The sequence below is a fragment of the Ursus maritimus genome, unplaced genomic scaffold, assembly GCF_017311325.1.
Source record: "Ursus maritimus isolate PB19 unplaced genomic scaffold, ASM1731132v1 scaffold_24, whole genome shotgun sequence".
NCBI classification, from domain to species: Eukaryota; Metazoa; Chordata; class Mammalia; order Carnivora; family Ursidae; genus Ursus; species Ursus maritimus.
In genome coordinates this window covers 32,549,380-32,573,542 of record NW_024424897.1, presented here as the reverse complement: position 1 = coordinate 32,573,542, position 24,163 = coordinate 32,549,380, and the positions used below count along the sequence as shown (strand labels likewise).

At 36.2% G+C, this 24,163-nt stretch overlaps 1 protein-coding gene across 1 annotated transcript in view; it reads right to left on the bottom strand.

The window, feature by feature from the left end:
• Positions 1-431: 431 nt before the first annotated feature.
• Positions 432-24,163, bottom strand: part of GDPD1 (glycerophosphodiester phosphodiesterase domain containing 1) — a 50,789-nt gene continuing 27,057 nt past the window's right edge. Inside the window, exons 3-10 of the mRNA XM_008695484.2 lie at positions 22,052-22,187; positions 19,829-19,874; positions 14,171-14,289; positions 13,559-13,648; positions 8,284-8,417; positions 3,752-3,811; positions 2,188-2,239; positions 432-1,787 (exon numbers count right to left, since the gene is read on the bottom strand). Coding sequence (XP_008693706.1) covers positions 1,665-1,787; positions 2,188-2,239; positions 3,752-3,811; positions 8,284-8,417; positions 13,559-13,648; positions 14,171-14,289; positions 19,829-19,874; positions 22,052-22,187 — 760 coding nt within the window. The 3' untranslated portion in view covers positions 432-1,664. The remainder of the gene's footprint in view (positions 1,788-2,187; positions 2,240-3,751; positions 3,812-8,283; positions 8,418-13,558; positions 13,649-14,170; positions 14,290-19,828; positions 19,875-22,051; positions 22,188-24,163) is intronic.

The window sequence follows — 24,163 nt, the reverse complement described above, 5'->3', positions numbered from 1 at the left end:
CTTTCTAAACATCTTTACCATATTGGGTACTTTATCTATTCTACTGCTTGACACAAAATATATGCTGGCCCTGTAATATGAACTGCTCTGAATCATAAAAAAGCAAAATTCAAAAAGAAGGAATGACAAAAAGAATCATATCAAAGTGATCAAAATAATCCCCAGCAACTCTAACCATGAAGTATAGTGAGTGAAAGTGAAAACGACGGATTTAATGGATTACCTGCCCAAGGCACTTGTTCAGATGCCAAGACGCAACTTCTTACCGTAAGAGTGTTTCCATATTTTCTTTTGCTTTCCTTACTCTAGAGAGAAATCTCAGGTGTGCTTACTCACATTATCAATTTATCACCTCATTAAATTCTGCCTCCCCCAAAATCTATAAAGCATATTTGGAATTACAACTGCAAAAAAGCAATGAAGAACCCTTATTTTGTTCTTGTAAAACTTTATTACAGTTTAAACAAACAAACAAACAAACAAAGCGCAAACGTTATTCACGTCATCAAGGGACAGGCGGGAGTATGGTCGTCCTTCACTGCGGCTAGCTGGCGGGCCCCAAGTGAGAGATGCAATCTAGGTTAAAGACCCTTGTTATTCCAGAGTGTATCTACCTCCCAAAGAGATAATGAAAATTAGTCAAAAAGATTAGAAAAAGATTTACATGGAGTCATATCAGGAAAGCTGAGAAAGTGATGCCTAATGTTTTGAGAAATTCTGCTTCCACTTAAATATTCAGAAGAATTAAACCTTAAAGGTCAGGAACAGGTGGTTTATACAGTACGTATTAAAAACAATGATATGTACTTTTGTCAGTTTCATATGATTATTAGGATTCAAGACATTATTTAAAATATAGATGTAGGCCCAAACAGTTAGTCATCACCAAAAGAAGGAAAATTTTGTTGAGAGGAAACATAATGTTTAGAGGAAACACAAATATATGACTATTTGGGTCTTGTCTTCATTTACACTTAGTAAGTCCAATTTTAATGTCTTCCAAAAAGAAAGGACATGGCAACACTGTGACACCTGAAGAAGATTCCAAACAGAATGTCCCCGCTAACAACAGCAACCAAGAAATCTAATTGTCTACAGTTTTTATTTCTGATCCATAGTCTCAGTTCTTTTTTTTTTTTTCTTTTTGAGTCTGCTTTCTGTTAACAATGTAGAGCTTCTCACTGATTTCTAAACTCTCCTCCCACTGTATTTTCTTTCCTTTTAAACTAAGATGTACCTAGAAATAATGAGACAACTCAGCATGGCTGTAGCGGCCTTCAATAATTTTGCTTTACTAATTAGTTGATCTTATTCCAGTGAAGGCTAATACCAAATTTATCCAATAGTCTTTGATTTCACAATTACTTATAATAGTAGAATACTGCATCATATACAGAACTCTTGATCAATAATCTTCTACTTATATCTCATAACCAGTTATCTTTCTAAACAAACTATTTACAAATGTAAAATATGCAATATTCTTTAAAATAAATATACAATATATAGTTTCTACATTCTCAGACAAGCTTAAAAATGAGGTAATAAAAACTTAAATGATTAAACCTTTACCATTCTGGAAATGGCTTAGGGAATGATGGCAAACTTGTTGTTTTTTTCTTTAGGTCTTTTCATCTTTTCTTTGCTTCTGAGTACCTCCTTTTCTATGCTGAAAAATTATGTAAAAAATCCTTAAGCTTTGTTGGATAATCTGTCATCACCCCCGTTGCTCCCAAATCAAAAGCTCGTTTGTATTCTTGTTCTTCATTCAATACCCAAATATACACCTGAAAATCAGAAGCATGAGAAGTATGAAAGGTTAAAACAGAAAATTATTTTTATAATAGCCTTTATATACTACAATCTCAGCATACTTAGAAACAGCCTTTTAAACCTGTAATTTTAGGAAATCATTGAACCCTTTAAAATTTTTTTTTTACTTTACTCATTAAATATACACTGTCCCACCCTCTGGCTTCAGGTATTCTCACCTATACATACGCGGACTCCAGCTGCTAAAATGCCAATGCTTTCTTGTGAAATGTAAAGCACAGCTTAAGATCTTATGTGATCTTAAAGTAAAGCAGCAGCATCAGAGCTGGAACCAAATTAAGTTCCTGCCCTTTACAACTACTGTTAGACTGGTGAGCTACACTGTTTCCAAAAGGCATCATTCCAGAAACTTACCTGAATGCCTCTGGCAGTGAGGTGGTCAAACAAGGCTTTTCTCATTAGTAAACTGGAAAAGAAAAGCAGAACAGATTTAGATACTTCTTAGCTCTAACTAAGGACTATTAGTCCTTAGTCCTAATTTTGTCCATTTAGAGTTTATAATTCCTAATTGAATTTAATCCCAATGCTTAAGCAGCAATAAAGCAATGGCCTCCAGTAATAACTGCAGTGGATGCATTTATGTTCTAAATGCTGGATCTCCCTTCACTGCTGGCTCTTTGCTGGTGGACTACCAGAACCTCCTTTCTATTCCTTCTGTAACTAGATCCTCAGGAGATCCAATCTCCTTGATGCCACTCCATAGACAAGAGGCTTCCTCGCTTTCTCTGTTGACACCATAACAAGTGAGAGGGAGCTAAGAAGTCTAACTTTCTAAGTTAAAATAAGGCAGTGAACTTGGGCCAACTTCCATAATATCATAGTTCATTTACATAATGGATTAGTCTTTCATGTGCTATCTTAGAAAACTAATGTCCATTAATTACACTATAAATAGGAAAACTGCACTTTTTTTAAAGTGCTAAATAATTGACTTAAAAGCGAACTCTTAGGCAACAGCTCTTTCTGGCCACGGGTCCTGTCCCTGTGCTTTAATAAACCACCATTTTGCACCAAAACAAACAAAAAAAGTGAACTCTTAGAATATAAATCACTTGAGCATGATGGGAACGAACTATACTGGAAAGTTACACATATTATTTCTATTCTGTTTATGTCTATTAAAATGATGAAATAACAAAACTAAAAATCATATGCATTTAACACCAATTAAAAATGCATCCTTGAAAACCAGAAATTAAATCAGGAATAAAGCAAAAAAAGAATAAACCCCGTGGCACAGTGAAAAGATAAAACTAGTTTTCCAACTCTTTGAAAGAGAAGCTAGTAATTTAAAAGGTTGTGATTTAGGATTATTATTTAAGCATTCTGAGTCCCATTTTAAAGCAAAATACAGCACAGCATTGTAGTATTTACCTAAAATTAAACTCAACATGTCTGAGAAATGAAAGTAATTTCATTAAAGTAGATGCCCACCGTAAAGGTGGGGCTTCCTGTCTGCCATTAAGAAACAAATCTTGGTGCAGATTTTTCAGAGAAATGTGCCACCAGTCAATATACACTTTTACATATACTTGTATTGCTATACACACTTCTTTCCACCATGTTTTTGACTGCAGGTTAGTGAAAACAGCAAGTAGGTAGAAGGGAACGGTTATACATGCCACCTCTTCTACTCACTAGCTAGACAACTCTAAGTTAATCATTTACCTTTGGTTAGGAGGGCACTCAGTTTTCTCCTGAAGCTGGATGAGACTCTCTCTCAAGATTCCTCTTAAGGTTTTGTGACTAGTAATTAAAGTAGTTCTAAATGATTCATATACATCCAACCTACGCAGTAGGTGCTCATCGTGACCTTGTTACAAATCACATGTAGAAAGCTTGCTCTCAATTATCAGCATAGTGTTTCATAGAGATAGCTAAAACAATAACGCATAGATCAAGAAACTAAAATTCTTACATATCAGAAAGCCAGATGAGAAACTTTTGACTTCTGGACATAGTGTGTGGTTCTTTTAGCCTGAGGCGAAATAAAATTTGAATCATAAATTAGAAACACAGGAAGAGATCAGTGTGATAAAATAAAATGAGTCCAAAAACAAACAGTTGCCTTGCACTTAGTATGCGCTTTAAAAATATTTGTTAAAAAAAAAAAAAGTAAATGAAAATAAAGCCCATTTGGGTTCTCTGCTTCTATTGATTTTGAGACTTTTTGCCACCACTACTCAAAGGTGAAAAAAAATAATGGAAGTTATCTTTCTAGACCCTGGGTGCCTGGGACTCATATCTCTTCTCTTTTTTGGTAAAGCTTCTTTCTCTCACTTGGTCTGCTATAACCTGGTAGATAGTAGATTTAGTATATGGGCTGCTGAAGTGAGCTCTAGTGTATAGTAAACTTAACATACAACCAAACTTTACTACAAATTAAAAGATATATGGGGCAAGAATGTGACTAAAAAAACCCTAACAGCATGTTTTTTCTTCCTCTTTCAATATTTGAAGTCCTGGGTCCTGTTCTTTTTTTTTTTTTCCTTCAGTTTTTATTTAAATTCCAGTTAGTTAACATACAGTGTAGTATTAGTTTTAGGTGTACGATATAGTGATTCAACAACTGCATACATCACCCGGTGATCATCACAGTAGGTGCACCCCTTAATCCCCATCCCCTGTTTAACCCATCCCCCACCCACCTCCCTTCTGCTAACCATCAGTTTGTTCTCCACAGTTAAGAGTCTGTTTCTTGGTTTGCCTCTCTCTCTCTCTTTTCCTTTTGCTCATTTTTGTTTCTTGAATTCCACGTATAAATGAAATCATATGGTATTTGTCTTTCTTTGACTGACTTATTTTGCTTAGCATAATACTCTTTAGCTCCATCCATGTCATTGCAAATGGCAAGATTTCATTTGTTTTTATGGCTCAGTAATACTCCATTTGCGTGTGTGTGTGTGTGTGTATGTATACATGTATACATACACACACACATGCCGTATCTTCTCTATCTATTCATCTATTGATGAACAGTTGAGCTGTTTTCCGTAACTTGGCTATTGTAAATAATCTGCTATAAACATCGAGATGCCTATATCCCTTTGAATTAGTATTTTTGTATTCTTTGGGGAAATACCTAATAGTATGATTGCTGGACTGTGGGATGGTTCTATTTTTACCTTTACGAGGAGCCTCATTACTGTTTTCCCCAGTGGCTGCACCAGTTTGCATTCCCACCAACAGTGCATGAGGATTCACCCATTTCTCCACATCCTTGCCAGTACCTGTTTTTCTTGAGTTTTTCATTTTAGCCATTCTGACAAGTGTGAGGTCGTATCTCCTTGTACTTTTGATTTGCATTTCCCTGATGATGAATGATGTTGAGCATCTTTTTATGTGTGTGCCGGCCATCTGTGTATCTTCTTTGGAAAAATGTCTATTCGTGTCTCCTGCCCATTTTTAATTATTCATTTTTGGGGTACTGAGTTTTATAAGTTCTTTATATACTTGGATACTAACACTTTAACAGATCTGTCATTTGCAAATACCTCCTCTCATCCCATGGGTTCCTTTTAGTTTTGTTGATTGTTTCCTTCGCTGTACAGAAGTTTATTTTGATGTAGTCTCAATAGTGTATTTTTGATTTTGTTTCCCTTGCTTCAGGAGACATATCTAGAAAGAATTTGCTATGGCTGATGTCAAAGAAGTCACCGTTTATGTTCTCTCCTAGGATTTTTATGGTTTCAGGTCTCACATTTAGGTCTGTAATGCATTTTGAATTTATTTTTGTGTATGGTGTAAGAAAGTGGTCCGGTTTCATCCTTTTGCATGTTGCTGTCCAGTTTTCCCAACACCATTTTTTGAAGAGACAGTCTTTTTCCTATTGGATATTCTTTCTTGCTTTGTCAAACATTCATTGACATATAATTGTAGGTTCATTTCTGGATTTTCTATTCTGTTCCATTAATCTGTGTGTCTATTTTTGTGCCAGTACTGTTCCGATGACTACAACTTTATAATATAACTTGAAGTTCAGAATTGTGATGCCTCCAGCTGTGTTTTTCTTTTTCAAGATTGCTTTAGCTATTTGGGGTCTTCTGTGGTTCCATACAAATTTTAGGATTGTTCATTCTAGCTCTGTGAAAAATGCTGGTGGTATTTTGATATGGATTGCATTAAACGTGTAGATTGCTTTGGGTAGTATAGACATTTTAACAATATTTGTTCATCCAATCCATGAGCATGGAATGTCTTTCCGTTTCTTTGTGTCATCTTCAATTTCTTTTCAGCGTACAGGTCTTTCACTTCTCTGGTTAGATTTATCCTAGGTATCTTACTGTTTTTGGTACAATTATAAATGGGAGTGATTCCTTAATTTCTCTTTCTGCTTCATTATTGGTTTATAGAAATGCAACAGATTTCTGTACATTGATTTTGTATACTGTGACTTTGCTGAATTTGTTTATCAGTTCTGGCAGTTTTTTGCTGGAGTCTTTTGGGTTTTCTACATATGGTATCGTGTCATCTGCAAATAGTGAAAGTTTTACTTCTTCCTTGCCTATTTGGATGCCTTTTATTTCCTTTTGTTGTCTGATTGCTGTGGCTAGGACTTCTAATACTATGTTGAATAAAACTGGTGAGAGTGGATATCCCTGTCTTGTTCCTGACTATAGAGGAAAAAGCTCTCAGTTTTTCCCCATTTAGGATGACATTACTATGGGTTTTTCATATATGGCCTTTATTAAGTTGAGGGTTTTTATTATGTATAAATGTTGTACTTTGTCTTGTGCTTTTTGCATCTATTGAAATGATCATATGGTTCTTATCCTTTCTTTTATTAATGTAATGTAGCACATTGTTTGATTTGCAAATATTGAACCTAGGCCCTGTTCTTTTTAATTACCTTTTCTATATATGACCTTTGGACCTATGCTGAGTTTCTTCTTCAATTTCCTCAGGTGCCTGGAGCAGCACAGCTACCCGTGCCATTTAACTTTGGGTTGTACCCATAGCAAATCTCTGGTTAGCCTCTCTACTACAAAAACTTCTCAGCTTCTACGTTTAACAGCACTCAGTGATTTCCATTCCCCCTGGCTCTTCACTTCTTGTTTTCTTTCTAATTCCTCCTGTCTATAGGAATAATTCTGAGTCTCCACATTTAAATTCTTTTTTTTTCTTTCTCTCTGAATTCAGTTTTTATTAGCTCTCTAAATAAAATCCTCTTTTCCCTAACTGTAGCCTAGGTGGGAAGTATGGGTTGCAACTTCTGGAATCTCAGGGATTTAGTATCTCAAACACTAATTACCTGGTTAAACAAATTATATGCTGTCTTAGGAAGTACCCACTGTCATCCATTAAAAAAAATAAAATAAAACACACAGAATATACTACCTTGTCTTAATCCACAATTACTTTTTAGAGAAAAGATTAATTCTATGATGTTTGTTCATTTGTCTGTATTTCAGTAATACCTGCTTCTAAAAGGAACACATGGAGATAAGCTAGAGAGGGCAACAGTCCATGCCAAGCCAGAGGAAGCCTAAGTACTTTTTAGGAATAAATGGTCAGGAATCATTTTAATCCAGCAAATGAAAATGGTTTCTTTGTAGGCAAGAAGTGATTTCTGTTTTGTCTGAGAAATAGCTACAAAGACTGTCCATAAATATAATTGGGAATAGATAAAATAAACATGCTCATCACGAAGAAACTCAAATTGGAAAACAAGCGTGAAACATAAATGCTGAATACAAGGGTACCGACCAAATTGTTTCTCTTACCAATATTTCCTAATGACTGCTGCACTAACGTTCAGCTTGATCTTTTAAAGTTCTGTTTGGGGATGAAAAAAGTTTCCATGCAGGTGAGATCACATTTAATTTAAATTTTTTTTTTTTTTTAAGTAATCTCTAGGCCCAACATGGGGCTTGAACTCACAACCCTGAGATCAAGAGTCGCATGCTCTTCTGACTGAGCCAGCCAGGTGCCCCGAGAATTTGGAGTTTAGTGGAATTTCAGCTGCATATTGTGATGAGGTATAAATAAGTTAGGGAAGTTGGAGGGCAATTGCTATTACATGTTAGAATAAAAGAATTATTAAGCTTCAACAGTTAAGTTCAATTCTTTGTACCTGACTTCTGAGTACACAGGCACAGAAAGTCATGTTACCTGAAATGGGTCCAGATGAGATACTTATAATCCTATATTATTCATTTTACAAAAATGCGTCTTAATTATATCAAAAAGCATTATTAATACAGGTCAGTTAATCCAACATGTAAATATCTAGCAATCTATACTTTTTCTTTTTTTTTTAAGATTTTATTTTTAAATCCCCAACGTGGGGCTCAAACTTACAACCCCAAGATCAAGAGTCACATGCTCTACTGACTGAGCCAGCCAGGCACCCCTATAGCAATCTGTTCTTTGTCATTTATATTGATATTAATGAGCCTTGATCTTAGTCCCCCTATGATAATAACTGATGAAAACAGAGTAACCACTTACTTCAGTATGATAGAAGGCATTGGGATTTCAAAAAACTGTTCTCGAATGGGCACAAAGGGCAAGAGGCCAGTGAAGAAAAGGCCAAGAATGAGCAGAACACGTTGTAGACTGAAGAGTATAGGAATATCTGAATTCTAAAAGACACAAGCAATATCATGTTACTTTACAACTGCTCAAATAAAGAGGATTCTTTCACATCCTCAAAATTTCCAAGACCATCTGGACACTTGTTAAATGTACTCCTTGGATTATCAATATCCATCTCCAAACCCACCACACTTAAAAAGGGCTAGTCCTTGCCAAGTGGGTCAGGATCGTCGTGGAGCCCTATGCTGTTAATTGATGATACTCAAATTTCTCTATTCCCTGTTCTCTGCTTGCAACACCACTTCTGTCTGTTGGTGATAGTGCTTATTGCTAGAGAGTAAAAGTACTGAACCTAATGGAATAGATAAAGAAATGAAGAAATGAAATATTCAGTAACCTTGACTCCCATTCAAAAAATATGTAACTAAAGATCTATATTTATTCATATATATCCATATATAGAAATACAGGTGTTCCTATCAGTAGATATAGTTATATATTAGTTAAGCAGGATATGATATTGATATACCTATAGATAAAATATAAACACTGTTGCAAATATGTCATCTTTCAACTACATTTTGCATCAAATATAAATAGGATTTCGTAAGCTAGTCCAAGAATCTAGCCACCATTTTAGATTTCTATCGTAAAATGTGTTCAAGATCCCAAAACCCTTAGAATGCAAACTTCCTATTCATATACGAACTCTTTTCATCTTGTAAAACTGAAATTCTGTGCTCAGTAAACAGCCCCTCATATCCCCATCCCCCTAGCCCCTCCTATATTTGTCTTTAAAACAAACAGAAACTATGGTAAAGTTGATTTTTTTAAAAGATCTTATTTACTTATTTGAGAGAGAGAGCATGAGAGAGAGAGATCACAAGCAGGAGAGGGGGGCAGAGGGAGAAGCAGATTCCCTGCTGAGCAGGGAGCCCGATGGAGGACTCGATCCCAGGACCCTGGGATCATGACCTGAGCGGAAGGCAGACGCTCAACCGCCTGAGCCATCCACGAATCCTGAAGTTGATTTTTTTCTATACAAAAGTAATATATTGAAAAAGTCATGCAGAAAAGTAATTTATTTTAAATATTACCTCTAAATTACCCACTTCTTTATTAAAAAAAAAAAAAAAGAGTAAGTTAGTTTGAGGATTCTTTTGCCCCTGTGTTCACATGATGCTTTGTAACATTTTAGGCTTATTTATATACAGGTGTTTCTCGTACAGGTGGACATTGTATGAGTCCCTGAAAAACTTGATTTCTGCAAATTCATGCACTAAGAATAACAGAGCTCACGGGAAAAACAGGGTTGGGGCCGACCCCCAAAACTTACACAACTTTGGACCCAGAGAACTAAAAACAATAACTGGTACTTCTGGAAAGCCATGCCAGGCTGCCCGGGGTGGGAGAGGGCGGGGTTTGGTATGCCTGCCCAACACTGACATAACAGCTGGGGCCACTCTGTAGCTTCTAAATTAGAACATCTGGAAATCTTGCCATTTGCAACATGGATGGACTGAGAGAGGGTATGATGCTAATGAAATTAAGTCAGACAGAGAAAGACAAATACCATATGATTGCCCTTATATGTGGCATCTAGAACACAAAACGAAAAAACAAACAAAAAGCAGAAACAGACCCATAAATACAGAGAACAGACTGATGGTTCTCCGAGGGGAGGGGAGTAGGGGCATGGGAGAAGGGGAGTGAGAGATACAGGCTTCCAATTACGGCATGAACAGGTCATGGGGATAAAAGATGCAGCGTAGGGAATACAGTAAATAGTACTGCAGTGGTATTGCATGGTGACCGATGGTAGCTACACTTGGGAGCACAGCATAATGTATAGATTTGTGGAGTCACTAATACCAATCGTGTTTCAATTATACTTGAATAAAATAAACAGAATTTATGGAATGGGACCCAGGCATTAGTATTTTTTTTTTTTTGAGACTTTTCAGGTGATTCCAACATACAGCCAAGCTTAAGAACTGCATTAAGTAAGAACGAATTAAAAGTCATTTTGTGGGACTGAGGGCCACATGTTTTCCCCTCCCCACGGTGTGCCCCATTCTTCTTTTGTTTTTATATTTTTAGTTTCAAGCATTTGGGAATTAAAGGGCTAATGCAGAATTCTTATAAATCATACTTTAAGAATTGTGAAAGATGCATGACTTAGGGACGCCTGGGTGGCGCAGTCATTAAGCATCTGCCTTCGGCTCAGGGCGTGATCCCATCTGGGATCGATCCCCACATCAGGCTCCTCCGCTATGAGCCTGCTTCTTCCTCTTCCACTCCCCCTGCTTGTGTTCCCTCTCTTGCTGGCTGTCTCTATCTCTGTCAAATAAATAAATAAAATCTTTAAAAAAATATATGCATGACTTAATTATATGGCATGTTCATAATGTGAAGAACAAATATGATTGAGACATTTTTACTATGATGTTCAAAAATTACTGCAGGACGTTTTGGAGTTTTTAAATTCTAAAATGACAGAAAGTCACAGGCTTCGAGAAAAATATGTGAATCAAGGGAAAAGTTCTGTGATTCTGGGTCAAAAGTGGACTTATTATTTTGAAACAATAGATTCACAAGAAGTTGTAAAAACAGAGTCCCATGTACCCTTAACCTAGCTTTCCCAAATGGTAACATTTGATGTAACTGTAGTACAGTATCAAAACCAGGACTTGACACGGGTCTATCACTGGGGTTTTTTGTTTTATTTTCTTTTTTTCCTTTCTTTCCTTTCTTTTCTTTCTTTCTTTCCTTCTTTCCTTCTTTCCTTCTTTCCTTCTTTCCTTCTTTCCTTCTTTCCTTCTTTCCTTCCTTCCTTCCTTCCTTCCTTCCTTCCTTCCTTCCTTCCTTCTCCCTCCTGGCCTGGCATATCACTGTTAATCAGACTATAGACCTTATTTAGTTTTCACCACTTTTAAAAATTTTGCATTCATTTGTGCATGTGTTTGGTTTAGTGTGGTTTTTATTTTTTTTATTTTTTTAAGATTTTATTTGCGGGGCACCTGGGTGGCACAGCGGTTAAGCGTCTGCCTTCGGCTCAGGGCGTGATCCCGGCGTTGTGGGATCGAGCCCCACATCAGGATCCTCTGCTATGAGCCTGCTTCTTCCTCTCCCACTCCCCCTGCTTGTGTTCCCTCTCTCGCTGGCTGTCTCTCTCTCTGTCAAATAAATAAATAAAAGCTTTAAAAAAAAAAGATTTTATTTGCTTATTTGAAAGAGAACAAGGGAAGGAGCACAGAAGGAGAACTAGACTCCCTGCTGAGCAGAGAGATAGATATGGGGCTCGATCCCAGAACCCCAAGATCATGTCCTGAGCCAACCAACTGCAAATGCTTAACCAACTGAGCCACCCCAGGCACCCTGGTTTAGTGCAGTTTTAACAGTGTATCAATTCATGTAACCACCACCACAATCAAGATACCGAACAATTCCATCACACATAAGAACTCCCTCCTGCTACCTCTTTGTTGTATTTGCCCCCACTCTCTACCCAACCCCCAGTCTCTGCCCCTGGCAGCCACTTATCTGCTCTTCATGTGTATAGTTTTGAGAATGTTACATAAAGGGAATCATACAGTATGTAACCTTTTTGTTTTGTTTTTGTTTCTTTGTTTAAAATTTTTTTTTAAATTCCAGTTAATTAACATATGGTGTTAGTTTCAGGTGTTCAAGATAGAGATTCCAGTATGTAAGCTTCTGAGGTTTATTTTTTTCTCTAAGTAAAATGTCTTTGAGGATTAGGACAGCCCAGGTTATTAAAGGTATCAGTAGTTCATTTCCTTTCATGGCTGAATAGTATTATCATGTGAATATGTCTACCCACTGAAGGGCATTTTGGTTGGTTTCCAGTATTTTACTATAATAAATAAAGCTGCTATAAACATTCATATACAGGTTTTTATGTGCATAAGTTTTCATTTTTCTGAGATAAATGTCCCAAGAGTGAGACTGCTGGTTAATATGGTAAGTGTATGTTTAGTTTATAAGAAACTACCCAACCGATGAAGAGAGTGGCTGTACCATTTTACATTCCCACTGGCAATGTAGGAGAGATCCAGCTTCTCCTCATCTTGTCCAGCATTTGCCGTTATCACTATTTTTTATTTTTTTTTAAACATTTGGATGATGTAAAACAACCAGCAGGTCATGAGGCCTCCAGTACGGGCACTTTTAATGACTTGTGAAAATACCATCCGACAATGATTAGTTACGGAAAAGACTTAGCACTAATTCTTAGCAATCTGAAGCCATTCATCCCAATGATCACTCTGTTTTCTCCTTTTGGACACAAGCTACCTTGGAATCTCAGACAGCCTGTGGCACATAAATAAAACTTACTTGCCTTAATGAGGGTTTCAACTGTACTTTTAATTATAACGGTGCCAATTCTGGATCTATATTTTTGCCTTCTTTGCTTGGAAGGAAGGCCTTCCCAAAAGAAATCTTTGTATTTTGAATTGCTATTTGTGTCACAGTATTTCTTCTGCACTACCACTTGTATTCTGAAGAGAGAGTCTTTAATGCTCAAGGTTTTTTAACATTTTTAATTTCATATTCTCCTAGCTATACTTGCTGTAGTATATAAGCTATACTTATAACAGGGATAGTATATAGCTAAACTTGCTTATAGAGGCTTAGCATACCATGTCAAAATATATCAAATTAACTTTTTATAGATATATTTTCTTCAAACAGAAAAATGTCAGTGGGTAGATGGCCCTACTTTTATAGACCACCTGATAACTATGATCCTGGCTTAATTTGATGAATTCTATTTGGGAGGTAGGGAACAAAGAAGCTTAAGCTGTAGAGATGAAGGATTAAATCCTTTCCTCAATTTAAAATTACACACAAATTTCAATAACGTAACAAAAACCAGACATTAAAAGACAGGAATCATATTTGTTTCATAAAGTACATAATAAAATGTTGGCAAACAACTTATATTAGCATGTGAAAATAAGAATTCTGTGAGCCAGCCCAAGCACATTATTTCTATTAAATCCATTACCTCTATTAGTAAACCTCTCATTAGGTGCTTCCACCCAGACCACCTGTCTTTGTAGCGAGGCTTGGAAATAAGATACTTTTAAAGATTGTTACTGTGATAACATTTATAGATACACAACAACAGCAAGGAAGGTCATTCTCTATCATTTCCGAAGCTTACCTCTCTGTAGCACTTTTCTACAATTTCGTAACTGGCGTTACCCCACACAGTTATGTGTTCTCGCCTGTACTGCTTCACCAACTCTGAAACCTATGCGTAAAAATGCAAAAGTTTATGCCTGTGCCTATTGGTAAATCCACCTACGTTACTTCACTTCAAAAACGGATTACAACTGACCTTCTGCCAGTGAATAAAATGAACTTCAGGAAGAAACAACATCTGAATTCACATTATTTTATAAAATATAAGCAATTACTTACATTTTACCATTCTATGATTTATCTAATGGAATGTAACTGTTTAGTCATTTGATATAAACGAATTACAAAGGAAGCAAGTAAATTTGAAGAAGTTAATTATATCTATGCCAGAACAATTGGCTCACAGGAGCTCGCTTTTATCCACGACTGGGACAGGACAGCTTACTCTGAAAATAGGTCTTCCGGCAGTTAAATGATCTCTTCTAGCAGGACATTACTTAAAACAATACTGATCCCTGGAGTATCACATTTCCTTGAACCTTATCAGTCTATGAAGTCACCTACTCTATCTAGCCTTATTTTAATGTGAAATCCGATGCAACACACCCAGAAGAGGCAACGCCTCACGTACCTTCTTTATCAGCACATTGTTGTTGACTTTGATATCGATGTTAATGGGAGTGTTAGGGAAGGCCTCAAAAACTTCCTTCAGTAATGGAATTCGGTTATCTTTTCCTTCACATTGGCAAGCTGAGAAAGCAAGATTTTTAAAGGTATTTTTAAAAGATAACTTTCACTTTTTTGATGATTAAGGAAAAAAAATAAAAGTATTGTTTTCACAATAGTATGTTTTTATATAGGACATTTACAAAATGATGAAAAGAAGAAGAAAAAGAAAGTCATCTAAAATCCAACAATTTAGATATAACCATTGCAACCATTTAGTATACGTTCTTTACTTTTTTCCTATGCATAATTTAATAGACTTATAGTGTACCTACAGATCTTAACCTGACCTTTTTACATACGTACAAAATAAATATTGCATGTTAATACATTTATAATTTAGAGGCGCCTGAGTGGCGCAGTCGTTAAGCGTCTGCCTTCGGCTCAGGGCGTGATCCTGGCCTTACGGGATCGAGCCTCGCGTCAGGCTCCTCCGTTGAGAGCCTGCTTCTTCCTCTCCCACTCCCCCTGCTTGTGTTCCCTCTCTCGCTGGCTGTCTCTCTCTCTGTCAAAGTAATAAATAAAATCTTTTAAAAATATATATTTATAATTTAGAATTATGACTTTAAAAGTTTTATGAAAAACTATAGATTCATTTGGAGTTGTAAGAAAAATAGAGATTAGTGCGCCTTTTACCCAGATCCCCTGAAGATAACCTGTTGTAAAACCATAGTACAATATTATAACCATGACACTGACATTATTATAACCCACCAATCTTATTCTATAATTATTATTTTAAATGGTTTTAAAATGCTCCATTAATTAGCTATGCAACAATTTAATTATTTAAATTAAGCATTCCCCCAGAAAGGTAACAGAGTTTGCCATTCCAAAATGTGCCACTTTGGCGTAAGGATGATTTTGAACTGAAGGCAACTGAGTTGAAGCAGATACAAGAAAAGCGCTCTGTCTTTCCCATTTGGCTAGAAAGACTTAAATTTGGACAAAACGTAAATCACCAACCACTTTAGACCCTTATCAGCACCACAGAACTATGCATAACCAACTAATGACTGGCCTTTATCTTCCATCATTCACCCATATATTTATCTTCCCATGATTTGCTACCCTAGAAACTCAAAATCCTTTTTATTTGTCTTGTCAATTCTCTGAAAAGGTACTGGATTTTTTAAAGATGCTGTATAAACTCAAGTTCTAGCCAACCTTTGAGTTACTCCTCCCTGAGTTTCTCCCACGATAAAATATATTAATAAACTCATTTTGTTCTTCTCTTGTTAATCTCTCTTTTGTTACAGATCCTTGGTGAGAACCTAGAGGGTATAAGGGGGGAAAAATCCCCTATACTCTACTAGTGGATAGTGAGGTTGTTTGGAAAGTTTTGCTATGATATCACCATTGAAATGTTCAGAGATAGAGAATATGTATGTTCAGGCAAGGGAAATACATGCTAATTCAGGAATGTGTTAAAAGAATTCTATCAATGCAGCTACTCAAAGAAAACTGAGTCACAAAAAAATTAGAATAGGATTTTTAATCATTTTTTACCTTTCCTGAGAGTTATTTTCTTTATTCCTTCCCTAATCTCTTTTGCCTTGAGTCATTTACAGAGTATACTATGCATGCTATGTAAGTATCATAAAATTTCCCCTTCCACCTGACACTTCAGTCCCACTACTACGTGAATAACAAAACAGTAACCGATCCTTTATTTCATCTTCATTGTACAAAGCGTGTCAACAAAGTAAATTAAACCCATGTCAAAAAATTATTTATACTAAAGGCTCATATGAAGAGGCAGCATGCAAATGAGAAAAAAAAAGGAAAAATGTGTTACTGTTTTATCTGTTCCGTATTCCATTCCTATTGCCTTTTTACTACTCCTTGTAATTCAGATGGGGCTCTGGATCATTTTGACAGACTCTCAATCCTTTGGCTCTGTCTCCCTGGCCACCAAGAGAGCACATGGACCTTAAGAGTAACACCGTGAACATGAAGAAAGGTCTCCTGAAGTCCTCAGCTGAGTACATCGTGTACTTTTGATGTTGTCAGAGTCCACCTTCATGTCTTGAAGGTGTGCTTGAGAACAAAGCTAACATAAATGAGACCAGACCAAGAAACCGAGATAGAGACTAATTACTAGTTGAGCAACTGAAATTAGTCACATCTGAAGGCATAGAACCTCTAGGCTTTTTAGTTAAGAGAACCAAATTCTTAAAAAAAAAAAAAAATTCTTAAAAAAAATTTCTTTTGAACTATCTTGAGATGGATTTCTAGCACTTATAACTAAGTTTAGACTTATTGTAGACTACCGAATTGAACTAAAAAATTTATGTTAATATATAAGAATTTGGCTTTTTACCTACCTAGCACCCCTCCTTCCCTTGGAAAACTGCATCACCTTTATTCCCGTTGTTCTGTTTGGGCTCTCAGAAACAGGACCCACTCCCCCTTTATTCTCATGGGCAAGCATATGACCTAGGTCTGGTCTATTCTAATAGCCTATTTCTTTGTCCACAGTGAATATCTCAAGGATGGACGCATGACCCATGCTGGGCCAATCAGTGTCTTTCTCTAGAACTTGCCCTTGAAGTTCAAAGGGCAGATTGCTTTTTTAATCTTGGGTCAATGTGCAGGCAGGATATGAATGAGTTGTCAGTGGTCATGTTCCCTGCCACAAGGACAAAACAGATCTACACTGAAAGAAGGTAAGACCCAGGAGAAGCAGAACCACGGAATGACTCGCCACTAGCCACATAGGACTATTTAAATTAAAATTAAATAAAACTAAAAATTCAGTCCCTGAGGTGGACTAGCCACATTTTAAGTGTTCAGCAGTCACATGTGGTCATTGGCTATTATAACTGATAGTGCAAATACAGAACATCTCTATCACTACACTCCATTTAAACAGAGCTGTTTTAGTTAAGTAAACATTTTGTTAGCTTGTTAAGTGTGGAAAAATTAATTTGGCAGTCAAAAAAATGGCCATGGGCAATTGTTACACCAACGTAAGATGTTTGCAAGGATCAACTTAGAAAAAAGTCAAACAGATAAAACTAACTTTGGAATGTTATACAGTAAGAATAATATTGCATCTAATAGTGGGAGGAACAAGGAAATTAAAGTTATGTTAATAACTAAGAAAAAAAAAACGCATGCTAAAGTGATGTGAAGATATTTACATTAGATGCTTCAGCCAGCATAGAAGGTAGAAAATGAGCTGGAGAGAGAAGTCTGTCCCCAGTATTTTTCAGGGCAGAAGATAACCACCAGGGAAATACTACAAAGAGAGAGAGAGGAAAACAAGAAGGATAGGCAAGGAGTATGCTGTAAGATGTGCTGGGTGATGGAATGAATGAAGTGGCCTCTATAAACGTGCTAGAACTTTAAAACTGATTATTCTGGCCAACTCTAGATTATCCAAATTATGTATTTTTCATGAAAAAAGGCTACTTTCAAGTACTCAAGATAGATAATAACAAACCCTTTGGTTAACACATTTTTATTTTTTTTACATTTTTATATTTTCTTTATATTTATTTTTTAATGTAGCCTGTGACACATCAAAGCACCTTAAAAAAATTACTTCTTCAGTAAAATTGTGAATCACAAAGAAAGCAAGAGGCCTAAAATCTGTATTCCTCTGAGAGTTGGTGGTCTGTCTCTCTCTCGCTCTCTCTCTCCAGTATTTAAAGAAAAGTAAGCAACAGTTCTGAGCAGGGGAATAGGACCAAAAAAAAAAAAAAAAAAAAAAACAACTATCTGCCTAATCTGAGTCGAGCTTTTACAGGACCATATATTAGCCTATTTCAAATGCAGTAAACTTCATATCTGAGGCAGAGTCTTAATTGTGATAAACTGAATGCGATATGAACAAAAATTAATTACTTTTATAGGTGTCTAAAACTTGAGAGTACATGGCATTGCTACTAGTAAGGCATTTGAAGAGACTCTTTAGGGGCACCTGGCTGGCTCAGTCAGTAGAGCATATGACTCTTGATCTCAGGGTTGTGGGTTCAAGCCCCATGTTGGGCAAGGAACCTACTTAATTAAAAAAAAAGAGAGAGGGAGAGAGAAACTCTTCAGATGGAGAGGCAGCATAGTGCAGCTGAACACTGGCCTGGTTAGAAGGAGACCTAGTTTCTAGTCCTAGCTCTGTCATTTATTTGTTGTATGACCTTAATCAAGTTAATTTACATCTTTAGGCCTTATTTTCCATATCTAAAACAGGAGGAGATAGAATTATATGGTCTCAAAGGTCACTGCATATTCAAAAGTTTTATGACTTTATGACAAAGGTATATAAATAAAAACTTAAAAAAAAAGGAAGGAAGGTGTAAAACCTGAAAACAAAAATTAAAACATTTTTTTCCTCAAAGGATCTTTTAATCTTTGTGAGTCTTTGGCTTTGCTCTACAAGGGGAAAAATTAAACAAAACAAAGCGAAAACCCCCCAAAACAAACAAAAAAACCTTGACTTATGAAATGTTTTTAACTTTCACAAATCCATAATTGGCGCAAATATAACAGCTTGGCAAGTATAATCCTGTTAATCACAAGAATGCAAAAAAATGTTTCTGCAAACCAACACAGCTTAATGATACTTACCTGGAAAGTAAAATCAGACAATTTTCAGATCTAAACATCCTTTAGAAATAACTAATTTAAACAATTTTCTGATTCTTATTTGGCTTTCTTAAATTTCCCAATCAAGGAGAAATGATACTGACCAATTTTAAATCTAGTTCACAGAGCAGTTAGAGTTCTTTAAATCCTTGACGTTTGACCAAGGTTTTAACGACATGCAAACCATGCCACACTGAGGACCAGAACATGTAGCATCTTGTAGTTTTCCCGAGTTACATCTGAATCACTCAGAACATGAGGCTGAATCGTGATAGTGTGGGACCCTGTACCTGCTCAGGGACCTGTATCTCCAGCTGGTGTATTTTCCATTCTGACATGTTCCATTCTAACAAATCCAACAAGCTGGGCCGAGGAACATGTTCCTTTGTGAGAAATACTCGCTCAAGAGAGAGAAAACTGCTATGCTGATGATTACAAAGGGACAATGACCAGGAAATGGGTGTTGTATCTGAGTAATAGGATTCTCTCTAATAATTTAAGATAGGGAGCAGTGAAATGACATAAAATCAAATGTTACAGAATCAGTAAGGATCCGAAAGGGGGTCTTTCCAATGTCTTGTCTTTTCTTTTCTTTCTTTTCTTTTCTTTTCTTTTCTTTTCTTTTCTTTTCTTCTTATATACTTATGATGGATTATTACTACAAGTTATAGTAATCCTCTAGAATTTGAAGCTTCAGAATTGCAAAGTAGCCCTAATAATATCTGGGTTTCTTGTAATTAGTATTCAGGCTTAAATTAACTGTACATAAATTTAAATAGAACGAGTCAGTTAAATCTCCAGCCTTCATCTCAGGGTCACGATTTCAGATTTGTAGGTCTGAGAGAGTAAGTATTGAGGGCAGTACTTTTAGCTGGAACTTACTATCAGAAGAAAACACACATGTATATCTAATTCTCAGTGTAAATGAATACACTTTAATCTAAATATGTAAGCTGCAAATGGGAAATATTACCTCTTTGAAATGTGACATCCAGTTTGCCAAGGTAAGGTGGGAGCTCCTTTAAAAGATACGATTGAAAAAAGTTAGCTCTCAAAAATTTAGAAGTATTTTAGTGTCTTACAGTGAGACAAAGATTTGCTTCTTCAAAAAATAAAAGAATAAAACCATTACCTACGTTTACGTAGGGCACGCTTTAGCCGAACATCCTGAACAGCAAATTAACCATATAACTCCTTACTTTCACAAGTTACAAGCAAAGAAATCTGTACTATTTAATGTGGTACATTAACTAACATAAGAAAAATCTTTAAACTCACAAATAAATGCTAATTAAAATTAAAATTTAGGAAATTTTTGTTATAGTTATAATACCCAATAATGGTAAGGGTACAGCAAAATGGGAATTCCTCTAACACCACATTTTAGAACTTTTAAAGAAATTTTTACTTTATTTTTAAGTAATCTCTGAGACCAACGTGGGGCTTGAACTCATAACCCGAAGATCAAGAGTTGTATGCTCTACCAGCTGAGCCAGCCCAGTGCCCCAGATTTTGGAACTCTTCAACACTTTTAGAAAGCAAGCTGGCAATAACAACTTTCAATATATTTAAGACACTAAAATAGTCCTAATCTTTTAGCCAATAATTTCCCTGCTGAGAGTTTATTTAGGGAAATAATTTTAAAAACAGAAATAATTTGTGTTTGCTTTGGCAGCACATATACTACAAATAGAGACAACTTTTATTTTTATATAGATACTTTCAGAAAATATAAATATATTTATATATATGTCTTCCTAAATATCTTTTAAAAACTCTACATAAGCATATAAATATAGCGAAAGCTTCATCTTTATGCGTGAAGATGTTCAGTGCAGGGTTATCTCTAATGGGGAAAACTGAGAACTAATTCCAATGCCCAACGACAGAGGAGGAACAGTTAAAAATAACCCTATATCCACTGAATGGAGAAAGTGCAGTCACTTGAAATGTTTATGAAAAATAAGCATGGAATCTGAAAGGGCTAAATACCACCCAATTCCAAATATACGACATTCTGGAAAAGGTAAAACTATGGAGACGATAAAAAGATCAGTGGTTGCCAGGGACCGGGGGGCAGGAAGGATGAACAGGCAGAACACTGAGGATTCTTAGGGCAGTGAAACTATTATGTATGACACTGGAATAGTTGATACGTCATTATATGTTAAAACCTACATGTCCTCATATGTTAAAACCTACAGAACATACAACATTAAGAATAAACCCTAATGCTAACTATGGATTTTGGGGTGATAATGATGTGTCAGTGTAGGTTCATAGATTGTACCAAATGTACCACTCTGGTGCAGGATGTTGATGGGAAACTACCTGTGTAGGGTCAGAAGCTATGTGGGAACTCTGTACTTTCTGCTCAGTTTTGCTGTGAACCAATTAACCGTTCTAAAAACTAAAGCCTATTTAAAAAACAAAAGAAAAAGCAGGGGTGTGTGGGTGGCTCACTTGGTTGAACATTCAGTTCTTGGTTTTGGCTCAGGTTATGATCCCAGGGTCCTGGGATCAAGACCTACGTCGGGCTCCACAGGGAGTCTGCTTGAGGATTCACTCTCTCCCTCTACCCCTCCCTGCTTTCACTCTCTCTCTCTAAAATAAATAAATCTTTTTTTAAAAAAGCATGGAAAAATGTGTATCATGCCATAATGTTAAAGTGTTCAAAAACACAATATATATAATACACAGTAGGATCACAACCAAGCAAAAAACATACAGGGTACACATACAGATTGTATCCCGTTAACAGAAGTTTTCTATAGATGGTAAAATAAAGCATTATTTTCCATCCATTTGTCAGTCTTTACTATAATGGCATGTAAACTACTAAAATCAGATTTCCTATACTTGAAGACTAAAACTAATTCATATATTTAATCTGAATCAAATATATTGTAGAATACTTCAAGCAAGTTGAACTCCAATAGTTTTACATTTGCAGACTTTGGTAATTTTGTTAAAATACTTATAAGTCTCCAAAGATATATCCACAGATTTCTGAAGTGAGTATAAATCCTCACTGGAAGTTAGATTGGTTTTTATAATTTCCTTTGGCATTCATTATTTAATCACTATCATTTATTTTTTACTATTTATTAGAGCACTGTCTGGGATTCGTTGCTTTTAAAAATCCTACAGGCCCTAATATCTACTAGATATTAGTTTATCATGCATTTTTACTTACACAGTATTTGAGATCAGAGATGTTTACATTGACCCCAGTTGATCTCTTTAAATTCTCATCATGGGACACTACAACTTGCTCATCTTTTGTGATATGGCAGTCCAATTCCAGCATATCAGTTCCAATAGTAACTGCACTGAAGAAATGCAAAGAAGAATAATATCATTCTGAAAGTTACGTAAACCTAATTTACATTATATGCATCAGATGTAAAAATTAGGAGTTACAAATCAAATAGCAAAACATCTCATAACACTAAAATTTCTCTACACTGTCATCTATTATGATTTATTGATGTCATATTCTAAAGTAAACACAAAATAAGAGAATCATGTTGCCCCTTTCTATAATCAACTATCCATATTGCTATCAACCTAATATAATGGAAAGAATACTGGAAATGGAAAGAAGTTAAAAAGGTCTGGATGCCACTTCCCGCTTTGCTATGAACTTGCTGTATAACTCTGGGCAAGTAAACGCCTTTCTCTAGGCCTACATCTTCACATCTATAAAATGATAGGATTAAAGAACAAGAAAAGGGTGCCAGCCTTTGTCACTTTAATTCAACATAGGATTAGAAATTCCAGTTAGAGCAATTAAGAAAAGAAGGGGGTTGGGCACCCAAATTGGAAAGGAAGAAGTAATATTATCTCTGTTCACAGATGACATGATCTTGTATGTAGAAATCTTAAAGAATCTACACACAAATAAAACTGCTAGAACTAATAAACTCACTAAAGTTGCAGAATAAAAAAATCAACACACCGGGGTGCCTAGGTGGCTCAGTTAGTTGGGCGTCTGCCTTTGACTCATGTCATGATCTTGGGGTCCTGGGATTGAGCCCTGTGTTGGGCTCCCTGCTCAGCGGGGAGTCAGCTTCTCCCTCTCTCTCTCTGCCCCTCACCCCACGCCCCCACTTGTGCACGCTCTCTCTCTCAAATAAATAAAATCTTAAAAAAAAAAATCAACACACAAAAATCAGTTACATTTCTATACATTAACAATGAATGATGTGTGAAAAGGAAATCATAAAACAATTCGTTTATAATAGCATCAAAAATAATAAAAAAGTGGGGTGCTTGCATGGCTCAGTCAGTTAAATGTCCGACTCTTGATTTTGGCTCAGGTCATAATCTTAGAGTCGTGAGATCAAGCCCCACATCGGGCTCTGTGTTGGGCATGGAGCCTGCTTAAGATTTTCTCTTTCCAGGGCTCCTGGGTGGCTCAGTTGGTTGAGCCTTCAGCTCACATCATAGTCCCAGAGTCCTGGGATCGAGTCCTGCATCAGGCTCCCTGCTCGGTGGGGAGTCTGCTTTGCCCTCTGACCCTCACCCCTCTCATGCTCTCTCTCACTCTCTCTCTCTCAAATAAATAATAAATAAAACTTAAAAAAAAAATTCTCTCTTTCCCTCTCCTTCTGCCTCTCCCCCCCCCAAAAAAACCAAAACCAAAACCAAACCAAACCAAAACAAAACAAAAAACTTAGGAATTAACTTAACCACGGAAGTAAGAGACTTGTACAATGAAAACTATGAAGCACTGGTGAAAGAAATTACAGGAGATATACATAAATGGAAAGACATCCCATGTTCATGGATTAGAACACTTAATATTATTAAGATACATGAATCTATACATTCAATGTAATTCTTATCAAAAATCGCAATAATTTTGCAAAACATTTTTGTGCAAAAATAGAAAATTCCATCCTAAAATGCCTGAGGGGCACTTGGCTGGCTCAGTTGGAAAAGCATGTGACTCTTGATTTTTGGGTTGCGAGTTTGAGCCCCATGTTGGGTGTAGAGATTACTAAAAAAATAAAAATAAAAATAAACAAAACAAAACAAAACTATAAAATGCATATGAAATCTCAAGGAAACCCAAAGAGTAAAAACAATTTTGAAAAAGAAGAACAGGGGCGTCTGGGTCGCTCAGTTGTTTAAGTGTCTGCCTTCAGCTCAGGTCATGATCCCAGGGTCCTGGGATCGAGTCCCTCATTGGGCTACCTGTTCAGCAGGGAGCCTGCTTCTCCTTCTGCCTTCTGCTCCCCCTGCTTGTGCTCTCTCTCTCTGTTAAATAAATAAATAAATAAAATCTTAAAAAAAAAAAAAA